At 42.8% G+C, this 15,397-nt stretch overlaps 1 protein-coding gene across 1 annotated transcript in view; it reads right to left on the bottom strand.

The window, feature by feature from the left end:
* Positions 1–15,397, bottom strand: part of MREG (melanoregulin) — a 56,701-nt gene that overhangs the window by 24,838 nt on the left and 16,466 nt on the right. Inside the window, exon 2 of the mRNA XM_039233091.1 lies at positions 14,109–14,268. Within this exon, the coding sequence (XP_039089022.1) occupies positions 14,109–14,268 (160 nt within the window). The remainder of the gene's footprint in view (positions 1–14,108; positions 14,269–15,397) is intronic.

Below are 15,397 nucleotides of genomic sequence, written 5' to 3'. Positions count from 1 at the left end.
GGGGGGGGAGGGGGAGGGGGGGGGGGGGGGGGGGATGGGCATGGAGGAGGGCACTTGTGGGGATGAGCACTGAGTGTTATGTGGAAACTAATTTGACAATAAACTATTTGTAAAAATAAATAAATAAATAAAATAAAATAAGGTCGATGGGATGGGCCCTAATGCAATATGACTGGCGTCCTTGTAAGAAGGGGACATTTGCTATGATTGTTATAAAACGTCAACTGCTATCTACCCTTGGAGGCAGGAATTCAGTAGAAAATCATTGCTCTGAAAACGTTTCAGTACGTGTTCTTTCTAGTTTCTACATACTCAAAGGTGCTTTCTGTCCCCTAAATGTCACTTTTAAATAGGTAAAAAGATAAATACTTTTTACCATCATGGATTAAAATGTTAAAGTGAGCTGTCCGGGCACCTGGATGGCTCAGTTGGTTAAGCGTCCGACTCTTAATTTTGGCTCAGATCATGACCTCACAGTTTGTGAGTTTGAGCCCTGTGTCAGACTCTGCACTGACAGCTCAGAGCCTGCTTAGGATTCTCTATCTCCCTCTCTCTCTGCCCTTATCTCCCAAAATAAATAAATAAACTTAAAAATTTTTTTAAATAAAAAAAAAAAATGTTACATAACAAGCCACAGAGAGATGTGAGAATATCTGGAACAAGCAAAGGGAATAAAGGGATGGATGAGACGCGCAGAGGCCTGCTTGCTTCCCTTACCGGTTGTTTTGCATAGCCCTGTTCTATGCTTTCGGTGACTGGAAGCAGAGTCAGAGGGGATTGCAAGCAGGAGAAACAAGAGAAGAAAACACCTTTCAAAACTAGGGTGGAGGAACAGGTGGAGCAAGCGGTATGAAGGGCGTCAGTGTTTCGGCATCAGCCAAGGATCTGCCAGCTAGACAGAGATCATTTCCCAGATGCCCCGCCTCACCAAACACCAATCGGGCGGCAAGGACGCCCCTGCACCTCCGGTTGGTTACCCACATTTTTGTGCAACCCAGAAATGCGCTCCATGCTGCCTGCCAACTCACGCCAGGGTTTGCCCCTCTAACAAGTCAGCCCCTGCCTGCATCCTACAAAATCCTTTGGGACACAAAGCCATCTTGGCTCCTCTGGTGCCTTGGCCTCCACCCCTGGTGTCCTCATGCAGGATCTGTCCCTACCCCAGGGATCCTGCATCTCAAGCCTCGGGCAGCATTGCCAGGGTAGTGAGGCTGTTCCAACACCAATTCTGGAAAGACCACAGACCACAGTGACGATGTGCATGGACATGTCTAGAAGCCCCATGAAAAAGCACTGAGCTGAGTTGACCTCTGCTCAGAAAACCCCTCTTCTTCCTCATCTTCACAAATTGTGGTGAGTTTGGCTTCCCAAACTTCTCTTTCACATCATTCACACTCTCCACTGAAATCCTCTGGCTTTCTTCTAATATAGGTTTCTTTTCAACTTCTAACTGAGCTGAGCCTACACAGAGTAAATGGATGTTTAACTGGGCAGAAAGAGGGGAGAAAAAAAATGTTAGTTATAAGATACTCAGCAGGGGAGAGCCTGGCCTGGTGGGGAGCCAACCCCAGGGGTGCAGCCAGAGGATAACATGAGAATCTTAGAGGGGCCTCTGGAAGTATAGAGGGTCCCAGAGGGCAGGGAAGGGTTTGGCATGTGAAGGTTGCCCATTCTGCTGGTCACAAATATACCCCTGAAGCAACCCCTATTAAAATAATACGAGCATTCTTCACAGAGCTAGAATCAACAATCCTAAAACGTGTATGGAACCACAAAAGACCCTGAATAGCCAAAGCAATCTTGAAAAAGAACCAAAGCTGGAGGCATCACAATCCCGGACTTCAGGCTGTATTACAAAGCTGTAATCATCAAGACAGTATGGTACTGGCACAAAAACAGACATTCAGATCAGTGGAACAGAATAGAGAATCCAGAAATGGACCTACAAACATATGGCCAACTAATCTTTGACAAAGCAGGAAAGAGTATCCAATGGAATAAAGACAGTCTCTTCAGCAAATGGTACTGGGAAAACTGGACAGCGACATGCAGAAAAATGTACCCGGACCACTTTCTTACACCAAACACAAAAATAAACTCAAAATGGATGAAAGACCTCGGGGCGCCTGGGTGGCTCAGTTCGTTGGGTATCCAACTTTGACTCAGGTCATGATCTCATGGTTCATGGATTCAAGCCCCATGTCGGTCTCTGTGCTGACAGCTTAGAGTCTGGAGCCTGCTTTGGATTCTGTGTCTCCCTCTCTTTCTCTCTGCTCCCCACCCTTCTCCTGCTCTCTCTGCCAAAAATAAATAAATATTTTTAAAAAAATTTTTAATGGGTAAAAGACCTAAACATAAGACAGGAAGCCATCAAAATCCTAGAGGAAAAAGCAGACAAAAACCTCTTTGATCTTGGCCGCAGCAACTTCTTACTTAACACATCTCTAAAGGCAAGGGAAACAAAAGTAAAAATGAACTATTGGGACCTCAAAATACAAAGCTTCTGTACAGCAAAGGAAACGATCAGCAAAACTAAAAAGTAATTGGCAGAATGGGAGAAGATATTTGCAAATGACATAATGGATAAAAGGTTAGTATCAAAAATCTATGAAGAATTTATCAAATAAAATGCCCAAAAAGCAAACTATCCAGTGAAGAAATTGTCAGAAGACATGAATAGAGTCTTTTCCAAAGAAGACATCCAGATGGCCAACAGCCACATGAAAAAAATGCTGAATATCACTCATCATCAGGGAAATACAAATTAAAGCCACTATAAGATACCACCTTACTCCAGTCAGAATGGCTAAAATTAACAACTCAGGCAACGACAGATGTTGGTGAGGATACAAGAAAGGGGATCTCTTTTGGACTCCTGGTGGGAATGCAAACCGGTGCAGCCACTCTGGAAAACAGTATGGAGGTTCCTCAAAAAATTAAAAATAGAACTACCCACGACCCAGCAATTGTACTACTAGGTATTTATCCAAGGGATACAGGTGTGCTGTTTTGAAAGAACACATGCACCCCAATGTTCATAGCAGCACTATCAACAATAGCCAAAGTATGGAAAGGGTCCAAATGTCCACTGATAGATGAATGAAGAACATGTATATATATATATATGTACATATATATATGTTGTATATGTTGTGTGTATATGTGTGTGTGTGTGTGTGTGTGTGTGTGTGTGTGTATACACAGTGGAGTATTACTCAGCAATCAAAAAGAATGAAATCTTGCCATTTACAACTATGTAAATGGAACTGGAGAGTATCTAAATGAAATTAGCCAGAGAAAGACAAATATCATATGATTCACTTATATGAGGAATTTAAGATACAAAACAGATGAACATAAAGGAAGGGAAGCAAAAATAATATAAAACCCAGGAGGGGGACAAAACATAAGAGACTCTTAAATATGGAGAACAAACAGAGGGTTGCTGGAGGGGTTGTGGGAGAAGGATGCGCTAAATGGGTGAGGGGCATTATGGAATCTCCTCCTGAAATCATTGTTGGACTATATGCTAACTAACGTGGATGTAAATTAAAAAATAAAAAATTTTTAATAAAAAATAAAATAAAATGATGCTGAGCTATATAAAATAAAACAATAAAATAAAATAAACAAATACGCCCCTGAACATCTTAGTCCTGGTTAAAATGGTCCATTTCATCCTGACACATTACCTTTCCCCTCCAGACTTCAGCCTGGAGAGGAAAAGGGTTAACAGCTTAAAAGTATGTACTATAGTCATTTCCCATGAGATAAAATATTGAAATCTTATTGCCTTTAGACAGATAACAGCATACACGGTATAAGAAGATAGAGGGCATTTTAGGATTAATTTTTGCAGGCTGCCATGGTTAGTTGAATGGACACATAGTTGCCCTGCTTGAGCAGTCCTTGGTTGGAAGCTCTCTCTTCCTACGAGCTGTTGCCATCCCTCCTTCTACCTCCCTCAGAGCACCCCCAGATTGTAGGTAACAGCTGGGAAAGAGGCCGGGGCGAATGGGTGAGAGGTCACAGTCATGAAGCATGGTCTGTGTTTAGTAACACCTCAACTACAATGGAGTTTTATCACCACCACTTGTACTTGGTTTCAAAACTTTTCGGTAAATTCACCAAGGCCGGCAAAAAAAAAGAAAAGAAAAAGCTCAGCTCAGACAGACTGGGGTGCACCCAGCTGTACTACTGAGCAGAACTCTGGTGGTGTTCAAACCACTCCCTCCAGCTACACTCCTCCCTCAACACTTGCTTAATCAGCAAGGGCACCGGAGCTTCGGTTCTCGGTTTGAAAACCTTGATGCCAAAGCCAAGAATGGCAACACTGCGGCCCCAGAGCACATTTCCCACCTGCTGGCGGCCTCCCTCCCACTGCAAAGTATTATTCACGGAAGAAGGAACGAGGTTAATTTTGACTCAGGTCTATTGAAATTTGCTCCACGTTAAGTTTTTGAATAACAACGATGACAACAACAACGTGTTAGGAGAGCTTGGGCATGGCTTTCCCTCACCTGATTTGTAATTAAACAGGACAAGTATTTCAAGAGGGTGTATGCGGTTTGTCTTCATGAGCAGTGCGGCCTGCCTCCTGTTACAAAGCCATGCACACAGCTACATCCTGCGCTGTACATAGCACGATCAAGTAGAACCAGGTGGCCGGGCTGGGGCACCCAGATAGAAGGGTGGTTTTATAACAAGAAAAAGATGTCTCCTTCCAGAACACTTTGGGGATTTTAAGTGTGAGAAAGCAGCAGGTCTGGGCCCCCACCAGAACGCCACTGAGTTCAATCAAAACCAGAAAGCAAGTGGAGCTGTTTTGTTTTTTTAATATTTTCAATTATTTCTGAGAGAGACAGTGTGAACAGGGGAGGGTCAGAGAGAGGGGGATACACAGAATCTGAAACAGGCTCCAGGCTCTGAGATAGCTGTCAGCAGAGAGCCCAACGCGGGGCTCGAACCCATGAACCGTGAGATCATGACCTGAGCCGAAGTCGGAGGCTTAACCGACTGAGCCACCCAGGTGCCCCAAGTGGAGCTGTTCTTAAGGAGAGCCCTTCGGGATCATTCCTGAGCTTCCCCAGCCGAGCACATTCACATCAAGTCCCCGTGTGCCAGGATCCAGGACCCGCACAGGCACTGTGCAACGAAGAGCCATTCTCAGTTATTCTAAGATGAGCAAAGCCAACCAAAGGAAGGAGCGGGGGTTGGGGGGCTGGCATTTGAGGGGGAAGCAGGAGGTGAAGAAGTCAAAAATAAAGCCCTGTTAATTACCAACTGCACCAGGCAGTTGGAGGGGAAGGGCGCTTCAGAGAAACAGCCTGATTTAGCAGAAGAATCTGACAACGTTGAAAAGATAAATACATACTGATTGCTTCATGCACTCTCTGCCTCAGTCCGTTTTGGCAGGGGTTCCTCCAAGCGTGCTCCAGCTCCTCCTAAATTAACTCTCCTTCTCTCTCCCCCCACCACCCTCCCCTTCCCTTTTTTCCAGCACACCCTCAATACAACAAACAAAACAGTTTGGAAAGACCCAGAGAAGCAGCCACCAAAAGTGTGCTGTGAAATAATTCTTTTACACGGGGTATATATACATGAATACATGCATATGATCTAAAATTGTTTTCAGGCAGTACACATTTCCATGAAGTTAAAGGAAAACATCCTGCATCCGCTTCTCCTCCCCAGGGGTCACTATGACTAACAAGCTTACAGGTACTATTCTAGAAATTTCACTACTCTCTATTAGCATTAGCTTTAATACAAAGGGGATGATATTATGCATACCCACTAAGCAGTAGATCCTAACTACCTTTCAAAGTCAGTACCTATAAATCCTACCTCATGATTTTAACTAGCACTTTCACTGGATATTTTTTGTCCAGCTTTTTACTTTTTTTTTTTTTTAAACAATCCTACAAAGAACACATATCTGTTTAACAGTGTGAGAATAGCCATAGGATGGATCGCCAACAGAGAGACTGCCAAGCACCCTGATTTAATTTAGATTCAATATTTAGGCTATTCCACCTTAAAAAGACTTGCAAGCTGGTGAAATGTAGCCAAAATGACAAATGAGGAAGCAGAGGCACTATTTCGATCACAAGGGATACCATTCTGGGGCAATCACTTCCCGTGGGCTCTCTTGTGTCTCAGCCAAGAGAAAAATGTAGGTCTTTGCTGAATGCTGCCGTAGGCTGTTTGGGCAAAGATTCCTCAAAGCTCAACAGCCCCACTGCTTTCTGTGCCCACAGGACAGCATTATGTATTAAATAATAAACCAAGAAAATGAGTTAAGACTTCAACTGCACAAGTGTTGCTAACTATGGGCAGCAGGGACGATATCAGTACTTGATTGAGAAAATGGTCAAGAGGTCTCGTGGGAGAAAATGAGTTAGTAGGACTCACTGAGACTTGGCAGTGCCTTCAGCTCTATTTGCAGTAATCTGTGTGCTTCATTCTCTACAACGTCTAGAGATCCCTGCTTTCTATTCTTAATCTGCTGACTCTGTTTGGGTACCTGCCTAACCTCTTCATCAAGTTGAACCTTTATTTGAAATACTTCCTTTGCTCTCAGCCCCAGATTCATCCAGTATTACATTATTCTAGATTTCTCTTGATTCCACATTCTGCTGTCTGCCCTCCCAAATCTGTGTCTGTGTCCAGTGCCTGAGGCTACTATTCACTATTCATTCTGCGATGCGCAGAAATATCTATCTACTACCATCAAGGGAAAGATGTCTAACCAAATTACGCACACAATTTTATACTAGAGATGAAAGTACCAGGTAATCATCATCACATCTGGAGGACAATGGTAGTGAACACAGTATATGAAACATACTTAGAGCAGAACCTGGTACACAGTAAGTGCCCTGTAAATGTCACTTGCCATGATTTCTTTTCACCAATCTACCTTCCCAACTGGTCACTGATTTCCCTAACAGATTTCTTTATAGGAGAGAGACTACACTGACCCATCAAATTTATAGCCCACCAAATGATTATATGTATTTGGGTTTATACAACAACATTGTCTCTTGTGAATTTCGTTACTGTGAGTAAAACCCCCTGGAATGGTTAATTTTATATGTCAACTTGACTAGGCCACAATACCCAGATATTTGGTCAAACATTATTCCGGATGTTTCTGTAAAGGTATTTTGCGGATGAGATTAATATTTTAATTGGTGTACTCTGAGTAAAGCAGATTACCCTTCATAAAATGGATGGACCCTAACCAAACACTTGAAGGCTTTAACAGAACAAAGGATAATCTCTGTGCAAGAAGGCAAACTGCTTTTGGACGTGAACTGCAACTCTTCCCTGAGTCTCCAGCCTGCCAGCCTCCCTCATCAGCTTTTGGATTCACCAAGCCTTCACAACTGTGAGCCATTTCCTTAAAATAAATATCTCTCAATAGATAGATAGATAGATAGATAGATAGATAGATAGATAGAGACAGATCCTGTTGTTTCTTTTCTCCAAAGAACTCTAATGCCCTCTCTATGTTCATATAGCTCTACGTGCCCTGAAAAATTTAAGTTCAAAACTTGCAAAGCTGATCACTAGATCTTGCGCAGCAGTGACACCACCCATGGTACTGAAAGTCTGTGAACTTTGCATGAGCAACCAATCAGCTTCCCTCACATACACACCCATCACATTGACCTAAGAATAGCTGTGAACCTGGAAGTGCATGTTTTATGAGGAAAGTAGAAACTCTACCTTAACAGAAGTATCAACCAGTTAGTTCTCATACTGAGTTGAGAGGTGAGGGACATAGGAAAGACAGAAAATAATTACAGGATCACTATAGTCACACAAGCATCTGATCTTCACATGCATTCTACTGATGGTGTATAAATACTGCCTTGCTCAGTGACAGGGAAGCAGTCACTGGTCATGAGAATGACATACATTTCTGAACACATCATGACTTAAAAGCTTTAAAATCAGCATAGAGAAGCGCCTGGGTGACTCAGTCAATTAAACGTCTGAGTTTGGCTCAGGTCATGATCTCCATGACCTGATCATGCTCTCCATGATCTCCCTCCCCCACTTATACTCTCAAAAATGAATAAATGTTAAAAAAAATTTTTTTTAATTTTTATTATTTTTTTAAATTTCTTTCAATGTTTTATTTATTTCTGAGAGAGAGATAGAGACAGCATGAGCATGGGAGGGTCAGAGAGAGAGGGAGACACAAAATCCAAAGACAGTCTCCAGGCTCTGAGCTGTCAGCACAGAGCCCGACGTGGGGCTTGAACCCACGAACCATGAGATCATGACCTGAGCCGAAGTCAGACGCTCAACTGACTGAGCTACCCAGGCACCCCCCCCCCAAAATTTTTTTAAATAGGCATAGAATTTCTATCACTGATTACACCAAATAAATATTACCAATTTTGAGACAAAATAGTGCTGAAAAGTGTTCAGAAGAACGATCTGGCTTTTAGTGTTTATTTTTGTAAACAAACAGGTAAGTCTTTTTTAGCAGAGTAAAAATGTTGACTGCTACTAAACCATCAGAAGGGACCTCAAAGGGGGCTCCTGGGTGGCTCAATTGGTTAAGTGGACGACTTCGGCTCAGGTCATGATCTTGCAGTCTGTGGGTTTGAGCCCCACGTCAGAGCTTGGAGCCTGTTTCAGATTCTGTGTCTCCCTCTCTCTCTGCCCCTCCCCAGCTTTGTCTGTCTCTGTCTCAAAAATAAATAAACATAAAAAAAAGAAAGGACCCCAAAGAACCTAAGTCAGAACACTAAACAAAGTCGAGAAGGGATGGAAGGGAACAAGAGAAAACATCTTGGAGCTAATAAGAGAAGCCTGGGACAGAAGCCCCAACTACTGCCATCAGCATGGATCAGTATCCCCTGGGAAAGGCGTGCAACATTATAACCATGTAAGTCATGATCCTCAGACTCAACACAGCTCTCATCCCACTGATCTGCGGCTGCTGTTCACTCCTCTGGCACCAACAAGTCACAGAAAGAGGCTTTGCCCAGATGAGGCTCACCCATTTTGACGTCTACATGGAATTACAGGCAATGCCTATTCCTCTCCCACAATTTCAGTCACGGTGCTCATTACAAATGATGTCTCTGGATTTGCAAAGCCAAGATTCAAATCTCGGCTTTACACTTTTGGCTAGGTGGCCTTGGACAGGCTGCTTCCAAAATCAACGGCGACAGCAACAGTATCTGCCTCCCTGAGTTGTTGTGAAGAGGACATGGTTAATACATGTAAAGGGGTTGAACAGTACTTGGTACCGTTTTCATTATTATTATTAATATCTTGGAGGACACGATCACAATGATTAAAATTATTTATACAAATAAATAGAAAAGAGGCATTGAAATTTCATAAACCATCATTATAGTCCCTAGAACTGGGTGCACTACGTGAAATACAATTAGTTTAACAAGAATAAACATAATGATACTGAGTTAGTGGCCCTGTTCCCAAACATAAAGTATTTTACAGCATCATTCAAATTTAAGAGCAGTAAGTGTTCCACTGCTTAGAGGTTGGAGATGCATCATTTCTTCTACTGAAAGTCTGTTTCCAATCAGCTTTTGAAGCTTCTGCAAATGCAAGTGCATTCTATTGGATTGCAATAACGTTACTTTTACATTTTCTGTCCATGCAAGTCTTTTCAAGTTCATGCTTTTGCTTCATTATTTGCTCTGCACGTACTTCTTTTCTGATTTTTGTTTTCATTTTGGGAAAAGGCTGAAAATTTAGCCTTAACAATTTGCAGCATTTCCTCAACTAGAAGGATGGAGGTAGTACACACACTGTTTTGAAATTACTTGTCATTTTTCAGAGAATTCCAAATATGGACATTCCCAGTAGGCTACTGTCACTCAAGGGAAAACATAATGTTCAGTTTCCCTTAATACCTTGTTTGAGCTTCTAAATTGTATCATGCTGGCATCCCTAGGGCTCCTTATACCTTAGTAGGTAGAATTCGTTTTCTTTTAGAAACTTTTTTTCTCCATTGGGTGACTCAATGGGTCAAGCGTCTGACTCTTGATTTCAGCTTAGGTCATGATCTCACAGTTCAGGAGTTTGAGCCCTCCACTGGGCTCTGCACTGCCAGCACAAAGCCTGCTTGGGATTCCCTCTCTCCCTCCCTCTCTGCCCCTTCCCTGCTTGCACATTCTCTCTCTCATTCTCTCTCTCTCAAAATAAATAAATTTTTAAAAATTTTTGTTTTTCCTTCAAAATTAAAATCTTCTGTTTTATTAACATTGTACTAGTTTCATTCTTCGTGAAAAAGAAAATAAGCAACCACAATAAACAAGGAACTTATTCAAAACTTAAAACACAAGCCCAGGGGCTTCCCACTTCCACCTACTTAATCAACGATGGATTCATGTTTCACTCGTACTAGACAACATAACAATAACAATGTGTAGTAGTCATCCTTGTTGTTAATGTTCCCTACGCATTTGTAGCCCATAAACATATTTTGCTAGCTGACATGTTTTTTATTTAAAAATCTGGACATTTTATATGTAAATCTGGATTTTCAGCTCCCCTTAAAAACCAAAAGCTCCGGCACATCCAGATCCACATTTTCAGCCTGGCCAACAGCTCCCTGGAGGCCCAGGAGCTGCTCTCCTTACACACAGCGTGAGCTTACAATGCTTTTCTTTTATTTATTTAAAAAAAATTTTTTTTAATGTTTTATTTATTTCTAGGAGAGAGAGAGAGAGAGAGAGAGAGAGAGAGACAGGGTGAGCAGGGGAGGGTCAGAGAGAGAGGGAGTCACAGACTCTGAAACAGGCTCCAGGCTCTGAGCTAGCTGTCAGCACAGAGCCCGACGCGGGGCTGGAACCCACGAACCGTGAGATCATGACCTAAGCGAAAGTCGGACACTTAACCGACTAAGCCACCCAGGCGCCCTGCTCTTCTTCTATTTTTAAAAAATTTTTAATGTTTATTTTTGAGAGAGAGACAGAGTGTAAGCGGGGGAGGGGCAATGAGAGAGGGAGACACAGAATCTGAAACAGGCTCCAAGATCTGAGCTGTTAGCACAGAGCCCGATGATGGGTCTGAACTCACAAACTATGAGATCATGACCTGAGCGGAAGTCAAAGTCAGATGCCCAACAGACTCAGCCACTCGGTGGCCCCTCAACGCTCTTCAATTCTGCAGCCTCCAGCTCCTTCTCCTACGTTCCTTCAAGGTGGAGGCACCGCCGTGGCAATTCCAGCATTTAAAATGCACATCCTCTTTGACCCAGCAATTCTACTCCCCAAAAATCATCAAGGGCCATGCGAGTATATACGGATATCCACAGCAGCACTGCCTCAATACACTGAATCAAGGTGAACATTAATAAGAGCCTGGTTGAATAAATGATGGCAAATCTAGGTAGGAGAATACTAGGGACCCCTCCCCCACAGCAAGGACATAAACCTAGAGCATCCTGAAATGGATCCATGTCTAAAATATATTATTAAGTAGAAGAAAGCAAGGTGAGGAACGGTATGTAATGTGGGGGGAAGAATAGACATATTAATATATGCTTTTATGTACATTTCAAATTTTTGGAAGAAAATATGAGAAACTTTTTTAACCATGTGTACATATTACATAGACATATATAATATATAAATTAATACATATAAATGATTACATATAAAATATGTATATAATGTATATATAATATATATACCATATGTATATTTTATACTTATAAAAAGGAAGGACTATGAACACAGATATATGTTTATTTTATATATAACATATATACCTTGCATGTGTGTACAAACATATACACATATTTTACACTTAAAAAAGGAAGCACCACGAGCACAGATATGTATATATTTTATATATAATATATACATATATACCTTGTGTACGTATATATATTTTACAAGTAAAAAAGGAAGCACCATGAGCGGAGATATTTCAAATAATTTCGTGTGAGATTATCATCACATCTGTGTATTATTTACTTGACTGCTGCCTCAGGTACAGAGTCCCTGCAGAGTTGAGCCTGACTCCAGCTCTCAGGCGAGGGGAAGAAAAGGCCTCCTGCACGGCCCTCCGCACAGACCCGAGAGTGGCGCAGAGATGACGCAATGGGCCACTTGGGAAGCTGTGCTTTTCCACAGTATTTTGCAGCTTGTGTTGCTTTGCGCCCTGGCCTTCCAACAGTAAGGACAAACAGGAGCAGAGAGGCAGGAGCTCCTCCATGGAGGGCTGCCGGGCTCAGCTCCAAACACCCCTTCCGGCCCTGTTCCCACGTGCGTGGGGCCCTGGAGAGAGAGGGGTGCGCCGTGTATCACAGCCCTGTTGCGGTTACCAGCGTTGGGCATGGTGCGGGCAGAAGGGCTTTCTCACCAGCAGAGAGAAACCCCAGCTGGTCAGCCCAGTTCGGCGGAGCCGGGGTTGGCCCTTCTCATCAGGGGAAAGCAGGGCCATGCATTCCTGTCCATGTGCTCAAGGAGGGCAGCCCAGCGGCTGTGCTTGGCCCGAGTGGCTTTAGGATGTGCTTTCGGTGTTACTAGTAGAGGAGCGAATTGTGCCAGGGACAGGGGACGCCAGGGACAGCGTGGAACATACCCCTCACGGGACGCAAGGCCCGAGTTAAACCCTGTGGCAGATGTCCAGCAGAGGCTGTCCTCTCTCCATACCCAAGAAAGGACTCTCATCAACAGCTACTGCTGACTCTCCATGCCCACCCTTCCCCCAGGCGTCAAAAACCAGGGGCAACTGTCAGCGGGCCCCCACCTTGCAATCCCCACCTCCACAGTCACTTCTAAGCCTCCAAAGGTATCCAAGCCGCACCAGAATAAAAGGTCACATGGAACTTCTAAAAGTTATCACTTCCTGCTAATGCATGCTTTGGGGGGAAAATAGTTAGCAATTAATTAGCAAAAATAAAGAAATCTAGGTAAGGAACAGATGACCACCACCACCCCCTACCTCAGGCCACCGGTCCCCAACAACACACATACACACTCTCTGGTACTTGATTTCAGAGCCAGAGAGCCTATGGTCTGCAATGTCCCTACTCTTAGTTACTATAAGATAGAAAGTAAAACATGCAGGTCTATAGCTGATACAGGTATCTACTCAGAACTATCTGATGAACACAGAATTTAGGGCAAACCTAGGTAGTACCATGTGGAAAATGACATCCCCAACACTATATTATATTGTATTTATGTATAGTACTATAATAAGAAAATAAAACATGATCCCCTCTGGTGTCTTAACCTATTAGAGTTCTCTCCTTTTCAATATTCTAGTATTTCTGTACCAGGAACTGGGGATAAGGGTTCATTAGGAGTGTTTCCAGCACCTGCCATTATCCATGTGTTAGAACCCTTAGAATGCATACCACGCAGTGAACCCTGATGCCTACTGTGGACTTACGCTGATAATAATGTGTCAGTCCTGGCTATAACCAATGTACCCCAGCCCCGCAGTGCAAGACCTTAATAATGGGGGAAGTGGCCCATGGAGGGAGTGGCTGCAATTTCTGTTCTTTTTCTCTAAAACCCTAACACTGCTCTGAAGAATTAATAATTTTAAGCACTGCTACTACCAAAAAAAAAAAAAAAAAAAAAAAGATGCATTTCATGCCTCATCACAAAAATTACGATACGCTGCCATTTAATCAATAGACACAATTTAAGAAGCGATAATAAACAGAAAAAAGAAATAAAACGATTTCAGGTCCCACCGATTCACCATTCGTGATAACACAAAACACCCTTCCACGTCAGTCTGAATCTTCTAGCTGTGGCTTGCTATACCACCAGAAAAATGACAGAAACACCGGTCAGGCCACGCAAGACGATAAACTGTCTTCAACACCTTCAGCAGCACTGCCTTGCAGTTTCTGTAACCCTTGCATCAGTGAGGTAATAACTGGAAGTCAGTCTTATCTGTTTATCGAGCCGGTCTACCAGGACCAGCTATACTTAGCAACCACAGGCTGCTAAAATACTTGCCCTCATTCCAACATCTCCCTTTTCCTTCTTTTCTTTATTCCCAGTCGGCCTTCTCATGCACTGCTATTTGCTACCGGCCATTGTCATCTGCACACAGCAAGATCTCGAAAAGTGCTTGCTTACCTCTGAATCTTTGGCCTGCTGATTTCGAACAACTATCAAATTGTACAGGATCCGATCGTCGTCTGCCTCTGTGTGGGACACATCATGAGGCATGCTCCACAAATTCTTTTCATCATCTCTCACCAGGGTTGCTCCAAAGGAAGAATATGGATTGCTACCACTGTGGTGTTTAAAAAAAAAAAGGGCTATAAGCATTTTGTTATGGATGTAATATATATAATATATGCATCGCATGTATGTAACATATTATAAAATATATACACTATATACCATATAAAACATAATATATAAATACATATATTTCTAATAACAAGGTCTGAATTATTGTCTCAAATAATTAAGCACAGCACAACAGAACAATTTTAAAAATCACTTTAGAACTGGCAGAGAACAAAGCTTGGGTGGCTCAGCTGGTTAAGCATCCAACGCTTTGGTTTCAGCTCAGGTCATGATCTGATGGTTTGTGAGTTTGAGCTCCAAATTAGGCCCCTCATGGACAGCACGGAGCCTGCTTGGGATTCTCTCTCTCCCTCTCTCCCTGCCCCTCCCCAACACGTGTGATAAATAAATAAATACAAATAAATAAGTAAATAATTTTAAAAAATGGCACAGAAGAGACCAGACACCTGGGCAGAGGTCATTTTACTACAATAAACATGAAATTATGACTGCATATCCAGGCAGCAAAAACAACAAGGGAAATCCAATGGGGGAACACAATTCTCATGTGATTAAAAGAAGAAAACAATTCACAAGAAGAGGTGAACCTTTCACTGGCCCTGACTTCGAGGAAGCCCAGTAAATTTAGAGCACATGGCATGGAATATCTATCAAACTCCTTACAAGATAATGAAGTAATAAATATGTATATCCAAATACTTTCAGTAAACAATGTGGGATGCTGAGTAAGAATTTCAATGGTCCTTGGGGCGCCTGGGTGGCTCAGTCGGCTAAGCGTCCGACTTCAGCTCAGGTCATGATATCACGGTTTGTGGGTTCAAGCCCCAAGTCGGGCTCTGTGCTGACAGCTAGCTCAGAGCCTGGAGCCTGTTTCTGCATCTCCTTCTCTCTTTGAGCCCCCTTACTCATGCTCTCTCTCTCTCTCTCTCTCTCAGAAATAAATAAAAATATTTTAAAAAATAAAAATAAAAAAGGATTTCAATGGCCCCATCCTGTATGCTTGCTTTATGATTTACCCTTCGCAAGGTGGTATCCGTGCTCGGGCTTATGGAGGAGGTGAGCAGCAAAGAGTCATACTTAGGACATGCTTGTACATGGCCCTGGTTAGC

This window comes from Hyaena hyaena, unplaced genomic scaffold (assembly GCF_003009895.1).
Source record: "Hyaena hyaena isolate Hyena2069 unplaced genomic scaffold, ASM300989v1 scaffold_71, whole genome shotgun sequence".
Lineage (NCBI taxonomy): Eukaryota > Metazoa > Chordata > Mammalia > Carnivora > Hyaenidae > Hyaena > Hyaena hyaena.
This window is presented reverse-complemented; position numbering and strand designations above follow the sequence as displayed.